At 37.1% G+C, this 21,564-nt stretch overlaps 1 protein-coding gene across 2 annotated transcripts in view; it reads right to left on the bottom strand.

Annotated features, from left to right (window-relative positions):
• The window catches only part of LOC122749945 (norrin cystine knot growth factor NDP), a 57,498-nt gene that overhangs the window by 16,426 nt on the left and 19,508 nt on the right, over nucleotides 1-21,564 (bottom strand). Inside the window, exons 1-2 of one of the 2 annotated variants that reach the window (XM_043996556.1) lie at nucleotides 13,960-13,991; nucleotides 3,401-3,823 (exon numbers count right to left, since the gene is read on the bottom strand). In XM_043996556.1, coding sequence (XP_043852491.1) covers nucleotides 3,401-3,574 — 174 coding nt within the window. In that variant the 5' untranslated portion in view covers nucleotides 3,575-3,823; nucleotides 13,960-13,991. Of the gene's footprint in view, nucleotides 1-3,400; nucleotides 3,824-13,959; nucleotides 13,992-21,564 lie in introns of those variants that run through there. The other variant, XM_043996555.1, reaches the window with a different exon arrangement.

Genomic DNA, 21,564 nt, shown 5'->3' with positions numbered 1-21,564 from the left:
AAAATCATCACTTTATTTGCTATGCTGTTTGAACAAATGTCTTTGCTTTTGAAGTAAATGTGTCTTCTGGTTGACTGCTAAAAGCAAACACATTGAAGGAAACTTTTTAGCTATGGCAGATGCTGACACATTGAGTATTTCAAACCTGGGATAGCTCTTCTGGGGACCTTCATGGGAGACAGTTTCCCAGGTGTGATTCTATTCTTCTTGAATATCTATCGGACACCTGCTATTTGTAAAGATAAATAAAGCATACTCTACCCACAATGATCTTATCAACACAATTTAGGCAAAAGAGAAAGATCAAATAGTTTGGCTGTCTGCCTCAGCAAGGGTGATGGGAAAAACTAGCAAATAAAATACTCCAGTGACATACTCACAGGCCAGTCATTTTTGAACCATTACAGTTGTAAAAATGCCTTTCTGTCTTACTGTCAATTTCTTTTAGTTAGATCTTCCTAAGAAGGATTGCAGCCATGCAAAATTTTAATTTTGTTACCCCAGGCACTGTTTTTGAGTCTCTCAAATACAAATAAAAGTCAGAGAGCTTTTCTTAGAGTGGAAAATGTGTATCCTTTCCCATAGCCACATAACCCAATAACATAATGGCCAAAGTGACTTAGCTCAGAATCTGGGCTCACCAAAAATAAAAATAAATGTTGTCTTACTGGACTACAATCATTCGGAGAGTTGAAAAAGTGATAAGCAATTAAAAATACAAATGTTTAACAGAAACCAGTTTGGCCTTACTTTTAATGGTTGCTATCACCCATATAGTATCATTAAAGTGGTAGTTTTTAAACTATTTTCCATGTTTATTGAAGAATATTTATATGGTTGACTATGGCTAAAAAGTAACATCTCCAAGGCCAATCAGAATCTCTCTTATTTCCATAATTAGAAAAATGAAGGTACAGCTGTGTAAGTTTAGTGGCAGAGACCCTTGTCACATTTTCCGAAAGCCAAGTTTTAACTGCTATGCCCTCTTCCTCTTCACCCTTCCCTCTTCTGCACAAAATATACAACTTCCCAGGTGTCAGGGCCCTTTAACAAAGGCCCTTTCCCTTACAAACTTTTCCATGAGATTGAGTCAAGGAGGACATATAATAGACTGTCTTTATAAGAAGATGACATCATCCATAATCACATTAATAGAGAAGCTTAAAGTGACAAAGCACTTCCCCTGCTCCAAACTGTGAGGGAGATAATTCAAGGAGTATTACTTCTTTTCTGAAATTAGGGCTGAAATGAGATTGAGCCCATGGTTATAGTCAGAGTTAAGATTTGAAGCGAGGTTTTTGGCTTCTACATAATATGTGTGTTGTTTTTTTTTGAGACTCTAATGATATAATGTATAGAAAGTCATTTGAAAATCTTAGATCCCTATATAAATGTCACATATTATTTCAGTTAATATGCTTTCCAATATATCATGTTGCCTTTCTAGTCCCCAGAAAAGTTCAGTGCCTAGTATATAGTATTTTGCATACAGTAAGTTCTTGATAAATGGCTACTGAGTGAATGAATAAATAGATAAAGCATCAAAAATGATACATGCAAGGGGCAGCTAGGTGGCACAGTGTATAAAGCACTGGCCCTGGATTCTGGAGTACCTGAGTTCAAATCCCGCCTTAGACACTTAACACTTACTAGCTGCGTGACCCTGGGCAAGACATTTTATCCCCATTGCCCCGCAACACACAATCCATTCTTTGAAAATATCTGCCTTTTTGCCACGATATTTGCCATGTTAGCAAAAGTGTCAGTTGATTAAACCCGGTCAAACTCAAAACAGAAATGGACTTCTGTTGGCTGCACATTGACTTGAAACTCACCCATCAACATTATCTGTGTTGTATTGTATTTTTATCTATTTTCTTAAACATCTTTCCATTACGTTTTAGGCTGGTTCAGGCCCTGCTGGGGAGTTTATCTGTCTTTATACACCTCGGACTTAACATAGCAACTCAAAAGCAATAACTATATCTAGATGGGTTAACTCCACCAGCCCCTGAATAGCTGGAATGAAAATTAAAATCCTCTTTCAGACATAACTTTCCAAGAAACCAGTAAGATTAGAAGGCTTTAGATTTTGAACTTGAAGGGACATTAGAGTCCAGCCCCTTCGTTTTACAGATGAACAAACTGAGAGCCAGAGAAATGGAGTGACTTACCCATAGACACACAGTTAGGAAGTGACACAATTTCATTGTTATTCTTTGGGGGCCTAGGGGCTTAAACTTTAGAGCTCAAGGCTATTAAAATGATAATCACAGATAGTGCTTTACAAATGCTATCTCCTAGATCCTTACTACAACTCTGGGAGGCAGATCCTGTTATAACCATTTTACAGAGGAGGAAACTAAGCAGACTGAGGTTAAATGACTTGCTCAAGGTCACACAGCTAGTAAGTGTTTGAGTGTGGATTCCTGACCATAATTGGGACAGTTAGGTGGCATACTGACTAGAGTGACAGGCCTGGAGCCAGGAAGATTCATCTTCCTGAATTCAAACCCACCCTCATATACATACTAGCTGTATGACCCTGGACAAGTCACTTAACCCTGTTTGCCTCAGTTTCCTCATATGTAAAATGAGTTGGAGAAGGAAATGGCAAATTACTTCAGTATCTTTGCCAAGAAAACGCCAAATGGTTTCACCAAGATTCAGACAAGACTGAAATGACTAAACAACAAAAACCTAGCTGCCTCCATCTATTCTTTTTTCTCTTATTTTCTTTTATTGTTATTTGTTCTCTCACTCTCTTCACTACTAGAAGATGGAAATATGTATTAATTGCCTTTTTTTTAGTTTTGAAAAATCCATTACCTATAAAATAACAACCTCAAGGCAAGCACACATTCTTCAAAAAAATCTCTGGGTAATGGTCATAGCTTCAAAACAAACAAACAAACAAACAAACAAAACCCAAACAAACAAAAAACCAAAAACCAAAATAACCCAGATGCATAAGATCTCAGAGCTATAAGGGAACTTACCAATCATGTGGCTCAGTCTGCTCAATTTACAGATGAGAAAACTGAGGCCCAGAGAAATGGGGTGATGAGCACCAAGTCTCACAGGTGCTGCTGCCAGAGCCGGAATTTGAACCCAGTTCCTTTCCTTCCAAAGCTAGCCCTCTATGATACCACCCTGGAGAGCACTGAATGATCAATAACACTGACTTTGTCGTGGAATGTATAACTCATGCCAGGAAGCCCTGAAAAGGTAATTTTCTCCTGAACTTCGTTTCCTAGCCTCTAAACTCAAAGACTGTGATTCCCTATGAGATAAGAGGAAAAACAAAACAAAACAAAACAAAAAACTCACAGTGAATCTTTTCCTCATGTTCCTGGTGAGAAAGCTCCTGGTATGGACATTTTTGCAGGGACTCACTTACCTTTGAGCTGCATTTGTATAAAGGGTGACTGATAGAATCCACATAATGATGCCTCATGCATCGCCCAGGGTCAGAGTCCATCATGAAGCCACTGTCCATTTTGCTGTCTGTATCTCCCATGATCGCCAGCAGGGAGAGCATTGAAATCGATGCTGCTAGTACATGATTTCTCATTGTTGTAAAAAAAAAAAACCACACAAAAACCCAAAAAATAAATTCCCAGTAATAACAGCAGAGGGAGGTAGAGTATTAAAAGAAAAAAAAAACACCTTCAAATCTTAGGACCTAGTTCTTTTCAGGGAAAATGCAAAGTCTGGCTGAGGCCTCTCGGTTGTCATTGTCCTTTGGATGTCGTGTTCCTTGGCACTGGGAGGAGGCAAAAAGATTTGCTGCTTGTAATCCTTCAAGACAATCCCTGCATAGCTGGAATGAAAATACAAATCATCTTTCAGACATACACTTTCCAAGAAACCAATAGGTTTAGAGGACTGTAGATTTAGAATTTGAAGGGACATTAGAGTTCTATCCCTTCATTTTATAGATGAGAAAACTGAGGACCAGAGAAGTTAAGTGACTTACCCATAGACACACAGTTAGGAAGTGACACAAATAGAATTTGAACCTCAAACTCTGAATCCAGTATATTATCATTACTTTGTCTTATTATTATTATTCCCTTATTCTTATCTTTTTCATTGAAGTTCATATTATCTTTATTATTTATCATTATTATCTTGAATAACAATAACAACAATGATGATAACAGTGATAGGATGCTGGCAATTTAAACATTTAATGGGACCAAAAGTCATTGCCACAGTAGATCCTAAGAAGTTAATTTCAAGGCACATTTAGTTCAAGTTACTTTAGTGATAGGAGTAAATTGCCTTTAGGCTACACCTTCCCCCCCTCCCCATCCTCATCCCCAACTACCAGTTAGTAATTCACTGAGTATATTCATCCCAATCCAGTGGCACACTCTGATTTAATGGGAGCATGTGGTTGCTTTAATTGGTTAAAAGCACATTCTTAAGAATGAGCATAATTTGTTCCCCATGTGAAAGACGAAATTTCTTTCATAGCCATAAATGTGAGTGAGTTGGGTGGTCTCATTCTTTCCCTTTTGGATGTCTGTCCAGTTTCTCACTAAGCCGTCAGTGACAGCCTCAACTCACCAGAGACCTGGCTCTAAGAATCCTGAGAAAACAAGGATGATTCAGGGTCAAGGATCATGAGTAATCCCTCAGGGGTGGAATCACAGCGCTCATTTTCTATCAGTCTAAGGCTTCATTTTTTCCCATCTCTATGTACCCAGCCATCTATTATTGTCTCTAAGTTGTGTGCCATCCACTTGGATGAGGTACTATATCTGAAATGTACATTTTGCTTCATGTTGCCCCCCTAGTGCACCTTAAAATTCCTAAAGATAAATGCGTATGGTGTTTGTGAGCAAAATTATACATTTTTGCGGATTCTCTTTATTCTGAATGCATGTAGGAATTTGGAAGGCCAAATGGTCACTGGAGTAGAGGCTCCTCATAGATATCATTACTAATTCATGTGTCAGAGGGAGAAGAGGACAGAAGTCTCTCTAAATTATTTTATTCTAACACCCTCATGTTGCATGGGAAGTATGGGTGTGTGAGATTAAAATTGGATATTAGATCATAAATCTCCCCTACTTAACCTTTCCCTTAATTTATCTCCCAGACTAGTAAATGGAAGAAGCTTCTGGTTTTCTAGATGGAGCCTTTATTGTATGGTAGTCACAAGGTGATGTTGATTAGAAGGATAGGAAAGTAGAAATACAATACAAATCGTCTTAAGTCTAGGCTTAGTCTATATTCTGTATAAAACTCACCAAAACCCAAGGCCATTTTTGGGGAGAGAGACCGAGTCAAGCGCATGCTGTTAACCGAGAGCCGGGCCGAGTCAAACTCCAGTCCGCGTCTGTCTGTGCAGCGCAGCCAGGAGACCAGCGGAGCAGGAAAAAGCTCCCACTTCCGTTCTCTCCTTGCCTTTTAAGCTCACACCCTGGAAGTCAGAAGTTGAGTGCTCAGCAGGCAATGCTGTTGGTCTCCTCCCCAAAAGGGTGGTCCTAAAAAAACCCCAAAACTGGCGTCTCTCCATTATCTAACCGACTGTTAAAACTTTTTACCACAGGTGCCACAAAATAAAAAGAAGCCAGATTGTATAACAAATATTAAAAATGTTTTCAAAAGTTTGGGAAATTTAGGAGTCATGATATTATATCCTAAGTAAAGAAGCATGGTAATTAGAAGTTCAATCTTGGAGCAGTTAGGTGGCATAGTGGATAAATCACTGGCCCTGGATTCAGGAGGATCTGAGTTCAAATCTGTCTTCAGACACTTGATACTTACCAGCTGTGTGACCTTGGGCAAGTCACTTAACCCTTTTTACCTCACCCCCCCCAAATTAAGTCTTTATGAAACACTTGAGACAGATTATTCTAAATTTCTTCATTATTGAGCATAGAAAATAGTTCCTACTTCATGTATAACAAGAGTTATTAAGGCATATGTGTCAACAAGACCAAAATCACAGGTTCTATCCCTTGATAAGCTAGTTAACTTTGCTTTGCAAAAGACTATCTTGGTTAGGGACTATATATGGAACATTAATGACAATGTAAGGGAGTGAGAGACCATGGATGACCATGGGTAAAACATTGAATATTTTAAATTGAATTTTCAATATTGGGGGAAAACCCTTTATTAGGTGTATTATAGACAGGATCTACAACTTGGGTAAAGGTTGTCTTCTTGAGAGCCTTTCCAATCAACTTGAAATTCTGGCAATCTAGAACAAATTCATTTGCAGGAAAGGGAGGAGTTCAGTCATGGACAATCTATCCCAGTCCTGTATAGTCATATCTTTCTCTCAGATCCTGGGAGGAGAAAGTTGGAAGAGGTGGCAATTGGTAGAAGAGATAATGGAGAAAGGTGGGACTTAAGAGAAGGTTGTTACCATGATGGGTCCCTTGAAGTTAGCAGCCTAGGGTTGAGCAAAGAAGTAGATTGTCTGAGATAAAGATGCAAAGGCTGATGTTGGCTGTACAGGTAAGGAAAAATCATGGGAAACCAGTGCATCTTCTGGGTGTTAGTACTCTTGGCCAAGATCCTGGTTGCCCTATCTTAGTCATGGCTCTGCATCCAACTCTGATAATATAGTTCTATGCATCCTCCAGATTCTCCTGTTGATGATAACAATGTGTTGATTGCATCAAGCTCTAGGACATAGTAGAGCCTTCTGGAAAAGATCAAAAATTATGAAAAGAAGTTTGGTCTGTCTATAAACATAGGAAAGATCAAGTAGAAAAATCACTTATCACAGTGCCTGGAACATAGTAGGTATTTAATAAAGGTTTGTTGATTGAATGGTTGAAGATAGTCCATTATCCAGATTTCAACATTAATTTGGATGGATATCCTATATATCTTGTCCAATAGTTTGCTTCTCAAGAACAAACAGTACAGATGGACAATGCATTGAGCTTTGAGTTCAAAACGTGAAAGGGAGTGGGCAACTTTGCTTTTGGGAAATTGCACATCTCTTTTCCTGATACCTAAGCTTCAGATGAAACCTTTTGGGATTTGGACAGTGCTATTTGTAGAAGTGGAAAAACAACAACAATTCTGCAAGAATTTCTGATAGGAACCCCTTAGAAATAAGTATTTAGAAACGCAGGCAATTTTGAGAAGACCTGAGCAAAAAAGCTGTCCTCAAATAACAAATCTTTACTGAAGATAAAAATGTCTGAAGTATCTTGCTTCTCAGCAGCTAAGATATAACTATTACGAGGATTTTAAGTTGGTAGCTAGAAAACTAATAATTAGAACTTTTGGTAAATATGGGATACTTTTCTATTGCCTATCTGTGGTTTATCCAAAAGAAATGTACAGTTGGAGTTCTCCCCCTAAGATAGAGGTGAGTCATTTCTCAAGGGGAGAACCTGCTTTGAGCCAGGAGAAGAATAGATGAGTAAAGAGAAAGAAGTAGAGGAGTAAGACAAAAACAAAGAAGAGACTGCATCCTACTGCTTGAAACAAGCAAAGTGGAGGAGAGTTAAGTCCAGCTGAGCCTGGATAAGTGGAAAACTCAGAACTGAGACTTCCCTCTGCTACTTGAAAGGAATTTGAGCCCAGTAGAGTGGGTGGCTCAGAGAAAACAATCAAAATGAAAGTTGAAAAGGGCTATGTTGAGATGTCTAGAATAAGACAGGCTTTACATCTGTTGGGAGGATAGAAGAAGGGAAGAATCTGACCTGATTGGAAGGACAGCTCTATTGACTGAAAGAGCCAATTGGAAGAAAAGTATTGGTATTGGTAGCTGATTGGAGGAACGAGAATTTCTGTGACTTAACAGAGATGGCTGGGAAATGGAAGGGATTTTTCTGTACTAACTCTTATGGACTGAGAGAAGGAAAATCCCTCTGAGGCTTGTCTTCTTTGCCCTTTGCTGTTGCCAATAGCTTGAGAAAGAAAAAAAAAAACTTTCAGATCCCAGCCAAGAGGATAGAACAAATAGCTCTGCAGACATCACCCTTAAAGTTACTTCTTTTGCTAAAAGAATAAAACACTACTCTAGAGTCCATCCAAGGAGTGATTTGAGTTAAGTGGAGAAAGGCCCTACCCAGCCAGGACTTGTGGTGCAGTCTATTCCCTAAGGAGACCAAGGACCTCAAAGTCTTCAGTTCAGAGTCATGAGTTGACCAAGGCACCTAAATTTCCCTACCCATGTGTCTCCTTGATAGATTTCCATAAATTTGTGCCATATTTCCCACATCCACTTTGTGAATTAGTGAGAGAATAGAACTCAAGTTTTATGGATGAATGGCTATAGGATCAGTATTCTTGCTTTGCTGTCTATTTAGTAAACATTTCATGATTAAGAATTAATGATAGCATGTCAACTGATTTGTCTAAATAGCAAATATATTGACAAAGACTCAGGAGCTACAGTTGTGAGTGATAGGTACACTTGTATCAACTACACAATGATTATTCCTAGTACCCTGATAGAGTTAGTTATGGTATTTTGGCTGCCAGTATGAATACAAGTTGGGTGGACTAGTCATCTCAGAGGGAGTAGAAAGAAAAATTTTAGGTATGGCTACTCATAATCTTGTAGAGCCATACCTGAATTCCACTAACATTTTACTGCTGTTGTTGCTATGTGATTGTGAGATGGGGACACCATTACGTCTGAAGAATTAAAATTCAGTATTACATAGAGGTCATTGGAGAAGCACATGGTAGGTTTGAGCAGGCTTCAACACATAATGAATAAGGAGCCCTGAAGAGGAACAGGAATAAAAGACATAATAAAGGAATTGTATGTCAGGAAGAGAAGATGTGCTGCTAATCATGTCCAAGAGCAAGAGATTACCAGTGGGCAGCCAAGGTGTGTCACTGTTACTCTCACTATATCACAAGAAATCATAGAAGGACTCTAGTTTATGAAGTGGCCCCTCAGTGGTAAACTTTTGGGATATGAACAAGATCCAAATAGGATGTACAGACATGGATAGATTATAATCTGCAGGATTGGATATGTGATGTGATGAGATCACAGACTGATTTGAATACTTGAATATCCTCCTACTATTGGGGAATTCATGCATGGAGAAAGTGAATGCAAAAAAAGAGCATTAAGTGCTTTGTATTTGCAAAGCCCTGTACTAGGTTCTGGAGATAAGAATGGAAAAGATAGTCCCTCTTCTCAATTATAATTCTCATAGAAAAAGACAACACATAAAGGAGGTTTCAGCTGCAAAATAGATAGAAGGCCAAGTGGTCCTTAAAGTATGGCCAGGCAGATTGTAATGCATCTTTTTAAAGTATTATTTACACTAATAGTAGATACTGGTTTCTGATATTAAAACATGTGATGGTGCCAAGGACTTTGGCATTGAAAACTTTATTTTCTTGGTCTTCAGTATTATGTACAGAGGAATGCACAATTCAGCATTACATTTTGGAGATTATATATTTATTCAGATTAAGAATATATCTTTATTCAGATTAATCCATTTCTTTTTTGATTAATTCATTCAGTTAAAATTAAGCCATAGTTACAGGTTGCAAGTTGGAGGACCCTGAAGAAGCCATAATTTATTTTCTCTCTCATTTTCCACTTAGAGTTTTCCCTTATGCATTATATTGAATTAAATTTAATTCAACGAGCATCATTAAGCATCTCTTATGTGTAAGACCTTATGCTAGGCATTAGGGATACAAAGGCAAAAAATCAAATAGTCCCTGCCCTTAAAGAGCTTACATTCTACGGAGGGTTCAAGGACTTTCTTACTGAAATAATGAAGGGTTTGGTTGTTTCTATATTAAAGGGATGGGGTATCAATGACCTTCACAAAGATTTAAGTCCTATTGACATTTTCCTAATGATTATCTACCTGTACTGAATTTTGATTGTTCTAAGAGAAAGAAGATAAGTCCTTCATCCATGATTGGCAATAGGAGTGGAGAGAAGATGCAGAAGTAAGGTCCCTTACTTGTTCTTGATCAATACCACTGTCTTTTCTTAAATAAGAATTCATCACACCAACAGTTTTATTTAAAAAATTATCAGGGTCAGAGTAGGGCCCAAGGATATTCATTTCAGCTCCTTGTCTGGGGGCTTTAAGAGATAATTGGTAAAGCACAATGGAATGAAATTGGTTGTGATTTCAATTTAAATTCCTGTTCAAAATTTGTATTTAAAAAATGTACTCTTTAAGTTAAGATGACATGAAAGAATCTAGAAGATTTCAGCTCTTCTATTAAAAAAAACTTATAAAGATATAAAAGGAAATGAGGCAGAGTTGTCAGGAGAATAGTCACAAGACTGAGAAAGAAAAAGTAAGAAACTATGATCAGGATCTGGACTAGGTGAAGAGAAGGAGAATGAAGTCAGATTAGACCACTTTAATTATGGTTTAGTAATGTTGATCATAGTCTTTTTCATTCAACATCACTTTCATTTTTTAAGAGACAGGAGTGGGGGGGAACAAAGGAAAATTATTAGGGAAAATTTTGAAATGAAAATACAATTAACAATCATGTGAATGAGATGAACTCACCCATAAAACAGAGGGAAGTATCAGAAAGAATTAGTATGCAGAATTCAACAATATGTAATTTACAATAAATACCCATGAATCATAAGGATTTACACAGGTAAAAAAAAAAGTAGTTGAAGATGAATTTATTATACCTCAGGTAAATACAAAATAGCAAGGGATGGTCATCATAATCATGATCTCATTTAAAGCAACAGTAAAATGATATATTTAAAACAATGAAATTAGTGTATTCTTAAAGGAATCAAACATTAATGTCTATATTAATATAAATGTGCGTATAAGTATGTATGTATGTGTGTGTGTGTGTATGAGAGAGAGAGAAAGAGAGAGAGTACCAAAGGTTTTAGTGCCATTTTGAGCTTCAATACCTTAAAGTTATGAACTTCAATAGGTAAAAACTGCCCTAAGACTTTTGGGATCACTTGTGTGTGGAGGTATATATGTATACACATATATAATATATATTTGGGACCACCTGTTTGTGTATATGTATATATATATGCATATATACATATATGTATATGCATATATACATATATGTAATGTGTGTGCATTGAAATTCAGACAAAAAATTATGATAGTTGGGGATCTCAATGTGCTTCTTTCAGACATAGACCAGTCTAACATAAAAGATAAATAAGAAATGAAGAATTGGAATAGAAATTTTAGAAAAGTTAGATATGATTGGTCTCTGGTGATTATTAAATAGAATATGAAAGGAGTATACTTACATATTAGTTGTGTGTTGTACCTTTACAAAAATTGACCCTGTGATCAGGCATAAAAATTTGACAAGGAAATACATAAAAGTAAAAAGGTTAAATCCTTACAAAGCAATATATATATATATATATATATATATATATATATATATATATATATATATATATATATATATATATATATGTACGTATATGTATATATACACACACACATAGATACATATAGATATACACACACACACACATATATATGTATGTGTATATATATATATATATATATATACATTTTAAAAGGGCATCTGAAAAACAGCCTTCAAATTTAAATGACGTCTACATAATATAATTATAAATTGGGTCAGAGAACATAGAAACAATAGATGATTTCATCAAAGAAAATTATGACAGTGAGATGTTATGCCAAAACTTTTGGAGTGCAGCCAAAGCAACCATTAGGGGAAAATTTATGTCTCTAAACGCTTTGATCAACATAAGAGAGAAAGAACATACAAATAAATGGGGCATGAAACTGGAAAAAAAAACTATAAAAGGAATAAATCAAAAACCCTAAACATAAAACCTCTGAAAATCAAAATATATAAATAAAATTGAAAATAAAAAATGCTAATTGATGAATAAACTTCAGAGCTTGTTTTTAAAAATGTACTGTTCTGCTGTTTAGTTATTATGAATGACCTTGGACTCAGAAAAGAGATGAGGAAATGTATCATCCTACTTTACCTAGTTATAGAGATGGAGACTATGGACAAGTGATATTGCATGTGCTGTCAGACATGGTCACTGTTTCAGATCATTCTTCTTAACTCATTTTCTTTGTTGTAAGGGAAGGTTTGTGTGGAGATGGGGTTTGAGTGTGGGTCTAGATGTATGTTTGTTTGGTGGTGGTGTATGTATGGGTAAGAATGTGATTTAAAAACCAAAGACTTCAATAAAACCAAAAGAAAACTTAAATGTACTGTTTCATAGTAAAGTAATAAGCACCTTAACCTAAAGCAGTTTATCTTTCAGGTCATTCCTTGTAACAGTAAACTGTAAGCAATAACAACAGTTCTTGTTCTGCAAAAGATAGCTTTCCAATCAAGGGAAAGAATCATAGAGACAATATACATATTATGTCATAGAGACATAATCTCAGTAGCAACCCCCCCCAAAAAAAAAACCCACCCAATTTCTGAGAGAAATTACAGAAATTTTGACACTGTGCCACCTAGCTGCCCCCTCTGTCCATTCTTAAAGCAGCAACAACCTGCTATTTTATCCTGAGTTATCATCCTTTTTCTATTCTCTGCTTTCCACGCTAAACTTCCAGAGTCACATGTATGCTTTTCCTCTCTTTCCTCACCTCCCATTCACTTCTCAACACCTTGTATTTTGGTTTCTAAGGCTACCAATGAACCAACATTTCTTCTCCCCAAGATTACCAATGATTCGATCACTGTGAATTTCAGTAATCTCTTTTCAGTCTTATTCTCCTTGGTCTATCCCGTCTTTGAAATTGTTAACTACCTGATGACCCTGTCTTCCATAAGTTTTTATGACAGCATTCTCTCTGTTCTCCTCTTACCAGTACAACTGATCTTTTTCTGTCTCTTACTGAATTGTCTCCTATCTGTAACATCTAGGTGCATGTGTTCTGCAAGGTTTTGTCTTAGGTCCTCTTCTCTTCTCTCTTGATTATCTCATCTCATGGACTAACTTATTATCTCTACATAGGAGACTCCCCAAATTAATCATTAATCTCTTTTAACTTCAGCTCCGTCTTAGTAACAACTACCTATTCAACATCTCCATCTGGATGCTAGATAGGTAGCTCAAACTCAAACTGTCCAAAAAAAAAAAAAAGAGCATATTACCTTCCCCACTAAATTCTCCTGAAAAATCCCTTTTTCCTATTCAGGGTACCAACATCCTTCTTATCAGGCAAGCTTGTAACTATAGAATCATATTCCTCTTTATCTTCTTTATCCCATCAGTTGCTAGGTCTTATTGATTCCAAGATTTTTTCACATCTATCCATATATCTCTATTCCCCACCACATAGCTATTTCCCTAGTTCAGAACTTCCTCACCTGTTCTCTTCAGGCCTGGACTACTGTAATGGCAAGCTAATTGGTCTCTTTGCTTCCAGAATCCTTCCTCTCCACAACTACCAGCTATTTTCCTAGGGCACAGGTCTTAACATGTCACTCCCTTGCTAAAAGGTCTTCAGTGGCTACCTATTACCTCTAGGATAAAATAAAATTTCAATCTGATATTCAAGGCCCTCTACTATCTGATCACCATCTTCTTTTCTACCTTTATTTTTTTATCACTCTCCTTCATTTAAATTCCAACCAAACTAGCCTATTAGCTATTTGGTGAACCTAACATGGCACTGTAGCTCTATGCCTCTGCACAAGCTGTTGCTTATGCCTGGAACATGCTCCATTTCTACCTCCACCTTTTAGAACTGCTACTTCCTTAAAGGCTTAACTCAGATCCAACAGAAGTATTTCCTGATGCTTCCCAGTTTTTAATGCTTTCACTCTGTTCAAATTACAGTGTCATGAGTGGTCAAGTACAGACTGAGGTGAGGCTGGTGAAGAAAGCTAAGGACAACCAAAAGGACATAAATAATATATAGAGAAGGGGCGGCTAGGTGGCGCAGTGGATAGAGCACCGGCCCTGGAGTCAGGAGTACCTGAGTTCAAATCCGGCCTCAGACACTTAACACTTACTAGCTGTGTGACCCTGGGCAAGTCACTTAACCCCAATTGCCTCACTTAAAAAAAAAAAAAAGAACATGAAATAATATAGAGAGAGATTTATGTTTTGTTATGTTGTGTTAATATGTATATGAGGAATATTTAACTGTTAAAGCTTACAACTACACTAAGACTTTGGGAACAACTTGTATGAAAGCCATATGTAGATGGGAAAAAAGTAGAGTAAAAGAGGAAACTGAATTGGGACAATGCTAACAAACAACAAATCAAGACTCAATTCCCATTTAATTCTATTTTTTTTCTTCCAAGAAGAAATATCTTTCAAGTTGAAAGAATAGAACAAAAGTCACAAATGGGGAGTGCAAATCCAAGATAAGTAAATCAATAGTAATAGTGTCTAATTGCTCTCAATGAATTCAGGTCACCTGGCCTAGCTGACATATCCTGAACAGACATGATTGCTGAGCCATAGTAAGTGATCTTTGAAATATTGTGGAACTGAAATAAGTACTTCAGTATTAGAGGAGGGAAGATATCTTACTTTCCAAAAGGTAGAAGAAAATAAAGTTGATAAGCCATAGGTCATTGAATTTAAGTTCAATTTTGGTATTGTTTCTAGGACATATTATTAATGGGAGGTAATGTGGCATAGTATATAGAGAGCTGACCTTGAACCCTTGAACACTCAGATTTAAGTCCTTTCTCTCATTCATACTGCCTGGAGGACCCTTACTAAGGCACGCAACCTTCCCAGTGCTCAAGGCAACTCACTAAGATTTAAATCCCAGAGAAGATGCAACTGGATTCCCAGAGGGAGTTTCCTTACTTCCCAGTTCCCCATATCAGTGAAATTCCAGTCCTGATTGCTATTAGTAAAGGGAGAGTTAGTGAATATTAAAAAAAATGAACACTGGTAACAAAGAACCACCATGGCTTAAATAAGGACAGATAATGGCCAGACTTACCTCATTTTGTTTTTGGATAAGTTTATTAGACTGGTGGATTTGGGGAATGGTGTAGATGGAGTCTGCGTAGATTTTATTAAAACATTTGATAAAATCTCTCATGGTATTCTTGGGGAAAAGATGGGAAGATAGATTGAATAGTGAAGTTAGGTGGATTCAGAACTGTTCAAATGACTGTCCCCAAAGGGTAACAGTTACTAATGGCTCAATTTAAGATTGATGTTTGTTGCTGTAAGCACTCAAATGTAATGTGGCAGTACTCTTGATTTCCAGGAAGAAATGAAGAGATTCAATGGAGGGAATGCTAAAAGGGGACAAAGAATGGAAGGAGAACAGTTCACAGAAATGGCATAATATGAAATAAGTAATATACTATCTAAGGTCAATTCCAGCTGTAACAATTTCTGAATCTTTATTTTTTTTCACTCTTGTTTTTATCCATTTATACAGGTTAGAAGGACCAGTAAGTAGGCAAGAGCAAAATTAGCCAAAGTGAGCAAGAAACTGGATGCCAGGACAGATCAAAGAGAATTTTAAGCAAATGTAAGCAAAAAGCAGGGCAGCTAGGTGGCGTAGTGGATAGAGCACCGGCCCTGAAATCAGGAGTACCTGAGTTCAAATCCGGCCTCAGACACTTAACACTTACTAGCTGTGTGACCCTGGGCAAGTCACTTAACCCTCATTGCCTCACTAAAAAAAAAAAAAATGTAAGCAAAAGTACTCTAAAGCCTTCCAAAGGAGAATGGTTGCCTTGGAAGGCAGTATATTTTCCACGAATGGAAGTCTTTAAGTAGAGTCTGAAAGGTTGTTTGACAGAGATATTGTTCCATTCCATTATGCATTAAACTAGATGACCCCAGGTTCCATTCATCTTGAGATTCTCTGAACCAGTGATTTCAAATCCTGATCATATGATACTTTGAGGTATATCTGACTACTTGGAAGGCTAATTGGAAATTTTACAAATTAAATTAATTTTCAAGGAAAATTCCAGTCTTCCTCCAATGCTTCATTGTGACGTGGAAGTGATCCTGCATACCTAATGCTGATTCCAGCAGAGTTTAAAGACAGTAGGTCTTGCCAGTCTGGGAAGTCCTCCTCAGTTACTAGTGATATCCATGATATATGGACCAACTGAAATCAATTCAGTGAAACTCATCACCAGGTTGGTCACAGGATAATGATTTTTTTGACCTTAGAGATTTTAAAAGATCATACACTAGGTCCTTAGGGAGATTGTAATCTACACTGCTTGAAAGGAAACCCATCTTGATTAAATCCCAGATATTTGAATGGTTGAAGAAAGTCAATCAGTTGTAGTTTAAAAAAAAATTAATGCCATATATTGTGAAAGCAAGTGATAGCAAGCTTCATAGCCAAGAAATGTTGGGTATTACTATCCTAATCAGACACAGGAAGCTGTCATTTATGGCAGTAGTTCTCTAGATATTTTTAGATATAGGATTCCACAGAGTAGATAAGACAATGAGTTGCAACCATCCATTGAACTGACATTTTAGCATCTCTAACAAGAAACCATTGTAGTCAGAGGTAGTGTCTATTTTTTAGAACTCCTCTCCAAGTGGTACTAATGGAAAAAATATCCAAACAACTGGTGCCCAGATCCCCCACCTGTTATCCATGAATGGTATAGCATAACACAGTTCCCAAAGAGGCCTAGTCTCCTGAGTAAGGGTTTGTTTTATGCCCACAGCCAGGCTTTCGTGTATGTTGACCTTCCAAACTGGCAGATGATACCATGATGTACTCTCATAATTTATTTCAGTGACAGGCTAAGCAAACTGGAGAGGGCAAAGAGTGCCAATGCTGGCCTCATCCTGGTTCTGACTCACCTGGCAATGGAAAGAAGAGGTTTGGGATTCACATCTTCCCCACAGTCAGCTTTTAGCACTAATAAATGTAGGTTCCTCCTTTGGAAATTTTGAGTTTGGAAGCTTATTCAGAATTGCCTTTAAAACCTGTTCCCCATCATTTTTGTTCTCCTTGATGGTGGCAACAGTGGGTGTGATTTTTTGGGGAACAGTCAGTTTAATTCAATTCACTTAAATCAATTAATATCTAATGCATAGAAGACAACATGCTAGATGCTGAACCTTTAAAGGTTTTTTTTATTTTTTAATTTTGTTTTAAGATTTATTACCTGCTGTAAGGGGCTAAAATTCTAGCTAGTCTGTCTAAAATATCTAAGGAGTGGTCGCCAATCAATTATAAGCTTCAGCAAGAGTTAGACTTTTAAGCATTTATTAAGGAGAATAAGAATTTGATAAAGAGAGAGAGAAAGGCCTAGATTCCTATCTATTAAAGGGAGAGCGCATTTTTAGCTCTCTTCTCTGCCAGAGTCCCCAGGAAAGAGAGCGAGAGTGAGCGCCAGTCTCTTCCTTCCTCCTCCCACTCGCCCGCGTCACTTCCTGACAACAAAGAAAAGACTCCTAGTCTTGCTCTCAAAGACCTTCGCTTCATGGGTGGAACTCTTCTACAGTAAGTCTCCGGCAGGTGGCGTCATTCCAATCGTTACACTGCTTTAGAGGACTTACAATAGGGTATATAATACATATACATTTTAAAGTATAATACAAGGAATTAGACTTCTCTCTGTCTCTCTGTTTCTGTCTCTATACATGCATATATAAGTACCTTTTACATATGTGTGCATCAATATATAATAAAAATATATTGAAGGGGTTTCTTATATATTTTCTGAATTAGAGTCTTTCAAATCCAATGGAGAAGGATTTATTTTGTAAAATAAAGCTTTCTTCTGTTACTTCTAAAGAGTAAGTTCTAGAGAGATAGCGCAGTCTCCAGATTTCCTATTGCAAGTATAAGATAAACATCTACATGGGGTGTGGGGAGAGGGCAGGATGATTATTCCCATTCTTATTCTTTGTGCTAAGCTCTTTCCATGCCTTGAAATAATATATTATTTATATTTATATAAATATATAATATAATAATTATATATAAATAAGCTCTAAATGATCAATTCAGATTTAACTTCCTTGAACCAATTTCTCTATTGAGCAAACAAGATGACAAAACCAGAGCCCCAGAAAAGACTGTCTATTTTATCACTGGTATATAGTTTTATTCATTTTTTTTTTTTTAACATAGAGGAAGATGACTGATTACACTTAACCCCTACTGACTCTTCAAATACTATCCTGTAGTCTTCAGTGTAGGTAGTTCCCAGTATGGTAGCTTCCTTTATCAAGGCACATTACTATTTCTGTGATTAAGAGACTAGTCCTAGGGGGCAGCTAGATGGCACAGTGGATAGAGCACCCGCCCTGGAGTAAGGAGTACCTGAGTTCAAATCCGGCCTCAGACACTTAATACTTAACTAGCTGTGTGACCCTGGGCAAGTCACTTAACCCCAATTGCCTCACTAAAAAAAAAAAAAAGAGAGACTAGTCTTAGGCAGTTAATTGCCTTAGGCATGTGGAGGACAAGCCTCTTCCAGGGTTATTCAACTACTAAATGTCCTAATCTTCTTAAGTTTCAGTTCAGTCTTATCTGCTACTTGAATGTATATCATATTAAGGTAGACTTAAGGAACTGGTAATGTTTAGCCTAAAGGAGAGAAAATTCACAGGGAGTGAGGGGTGGGGAGGGGACAAAATAGTTGTCTTGCCCTATAGAGGAGAGGAAATAGACCTGTTCTGTTTGGCTCCAGACCAGACACATTGAATGAATATTACTGAGAAATAAATTTAAGTCTGAGGTCAAGAAAAACTTTCTAACAATTAGAACTCTTCATAAAGGACTCATGATGAAAAATGCTGTCCACCTCCAGAAAGAGAACTGATAAATTCTGAGTAAAGATTGAAGCATATTTTTTCCACTTTAATTTTTTCTCGCCTTCCCCCATCCCCCCAACATGGCTAATATGGAAATGTTTTGCATGACTTCACATGTATAATAAGAATTGTATTGCTTGCCTTCTCAACGAGTGGGGGAGGGGCTGGAGGGACAGAGAGAATTTGGAACTGAAAATAAAAATTTTAAATAAATATAGAAAGAACTTTCCATAAGTGGAACAGGTTGTTTTGGGAGGGGTGGTATTTTCCTTACTGGAAATCTTCATGCAAAGATTACATGATCCTTGTCTGGTATGTTGTAGTCAAGATTTTTTCAAATATATATTGGGTTAAGTAGTCATTAAGGTCCTTCCAATTCTAAATTCAATAATATTCCAGTAGCTTCTTCAACTAAATAAACTATTTTTTAAAAATGGTAAGTGGAAGTACAAAACGGCGGTTATCTATGGATAAATTTTTGCAATAAAAATAGAAAATCAAAGAAATCAGTGAAATTTGAGAGTATAAATTGCTAGTCATCTCCTTCCTAGGTACTTAGAGTCTTCTACTTGGCTTTGGCTAATCAAATGCCTCAAAAAATAAATGGAATGCCTTCTTCCATGGTGCTTAATTTATAAACTGCAAACAGCATGTTGGATTGTGTAAAGCATTTAGCACACTCAGTGAATGTTTTTAATATTATTCCTATTGGGCTACATGGTTAGTAGCAGCCAAGACAGGGCTGACTGGTAATACAATGCTTGACAAAGCCAAAGAGCTGGACCTCCAAACAATGGCAGGCGCATTAGGCAGCAGCAGCTGTGGTCATTATTTCAGGCTAGGCCCCCATGGTTCCCTTGAAAGGCACTGCTGCTCCCTCTCCAATAGCCATTCTTTCTCAGAATTCCAGATTTGGAAGGGACTTAAGTGACTCTTTAGTCAAACTCATACCTCAACAGGGATTGCCTCTTCAATATACCAGGCAAGTTAACACCTAGGCTTTATTTGAATACCTGAAATGAGAAAAAGCTCACTTACAACTTCCACAGAAAGCCTGGTCTATTTTTGGATAGTTCTAACTGTTAGGAAGTATTTACTGACATTGCACCTACATTTTCCTCTCCCACTGATTATACTAGGTCCCAATTAGTGCAAAGAATAGAGTTCCCCCGGAAGGGGTCACATTATTTGAATTTGTACTGCATATTTCCATTGGGCTGGAACCAATTACCACATTTTACATAATTATAACTTCTAATAGTGTCTGAAAGTCCGAATACGTTCAAATAATACTGGTGATTCATTATTCACACTAATTGGAACTCAGCTATACTACTGATTCTGACCTCTGGGAACAAGCAGAATAACTCAAATCTCTCTCCTGGGAGCCATCCCTTCAAATACTTTAAAACATCCTATCTCCTCCCCCTATTGTCTACCCTTGTCTTTGCTGATAATACCATCAGTTTTTTCAACCATCTTCACTTGGCATGATCTAAAGTCATTTCAGTAACCAGGTGCCTTGTCTCTGAATTCTCACCCTCTTAGCAATGTCCTTCCTAATAAATTTCTATTATTCCATTTGGAGGAAGAAAAAGACTCACTATTTAAGTGCTTTGCATAGAAAATGCAGAAAAATTATGGGACTTAAAATACCATTCTACTTTTATGATAGCATTGACTGTGTGTCTTCTCAAAGCCACCTCACCATAAATGGTAGATTCGATTACTGCCATTTTGTCTTCAAGTAAAAAAAAAAGAAGAAAAAGAAAAAAGGACAAAGATGAGGGAGGAAAAATGAATGAGAAATATAACTGGAGGAAATCATATTAAATAATACTTCTTATCAAATAAGGATGCTAAAAAAGAGAATATGAAGAAGTTTCTAGTGCTTTATATAAACTGTCAAGGATCTATTAGGGCAGCTAGATGGCACAGTGATAGAGTTCTAGGGATGCAGTCAGGAAAATGAGTCTTCCTAAGTTTAAATCTGGTTTCAGATACTTGCTGTGGGGCCCTGAGCAAGTCACTTAACCCCATTTGCCTCAGTTTCCTCATCCATAAAATGAGCTGGAGAAGGAAATGACAAACCACTCTAGTATCTTTGCCAAGAAACCCCCAAATGGGGTAACAAAGAGTCAGACACAACTGAAAACAATTTAACTTAACAAGTATCTATCACTTGCACATTCCCTGTTTGGTCATAATTAAAAGTCATAAATATGGGGGAGAGGGGTAGGTTAGGGAGAAATTGTCAAACCTAAGTCTCTAGTTGAGTGCTAATATCTCAGTTTCCAGGAAGCTTTGAGGACACCACTTATTTCCATTATTTTCTGGTGATTTATGCCTTTTCCTCTCTAGTTCTTTTCAATAACCCATATGGTTAATTCCAATTTATACTTGTCAGAAATGGATAAACATCCTAAAAAAATGTCCATGTATGTGATGCTAGACTAAAAACATATATGGAAACTTAATATCGTGTGTGTGTGTGTGTGTGTGTGTCTGTGTGTGTCTGTGTGTGTGTGTGAGGTACCCTAAGGTGCCATATATGGATCAGTTGAAGGAACTGGAAGTGTTTAGCCTTAAGAAAGGAAGACTTTGTAGGGTAGGAAGGAGGAGGAATGGAGAAGGAGACATCACAGCTGTCTTCAAGTATTTGAAAGACTGCCTTGGAGAAAAGGAGTTAGACTTATTCTCCTTAACACTAGGAACAATAGATGAAAGTGGAAAGGAGGCAGATTTCAAAGAAATATGAGGAAAATATAAGGCTAAATATAAGGAAAATTTTCATGATATTTATAGCTGTCCCCAAATAGAATAGGTTACTTTGG

This window comes from Dromiciops gliroides, chromosome 3, assembly GCF_019393635.1.
Source record: "Dromiciops gliroides isolate mDroGli1 chromosome 3, mDroGli1.pri, whole genome shotgun sequence".
NCBI lineage: Eukaryota > Metazoa > Chordata > Mammalia > Microbiotheria > Microbiotheriidae > Dromiciops > Dromiciops gliroides.
The sequence above is the reverse complement of the archived record's forward strand: the minus strand, read 5'-3'. Positions and strand labels throughout refer to the sequence as shown.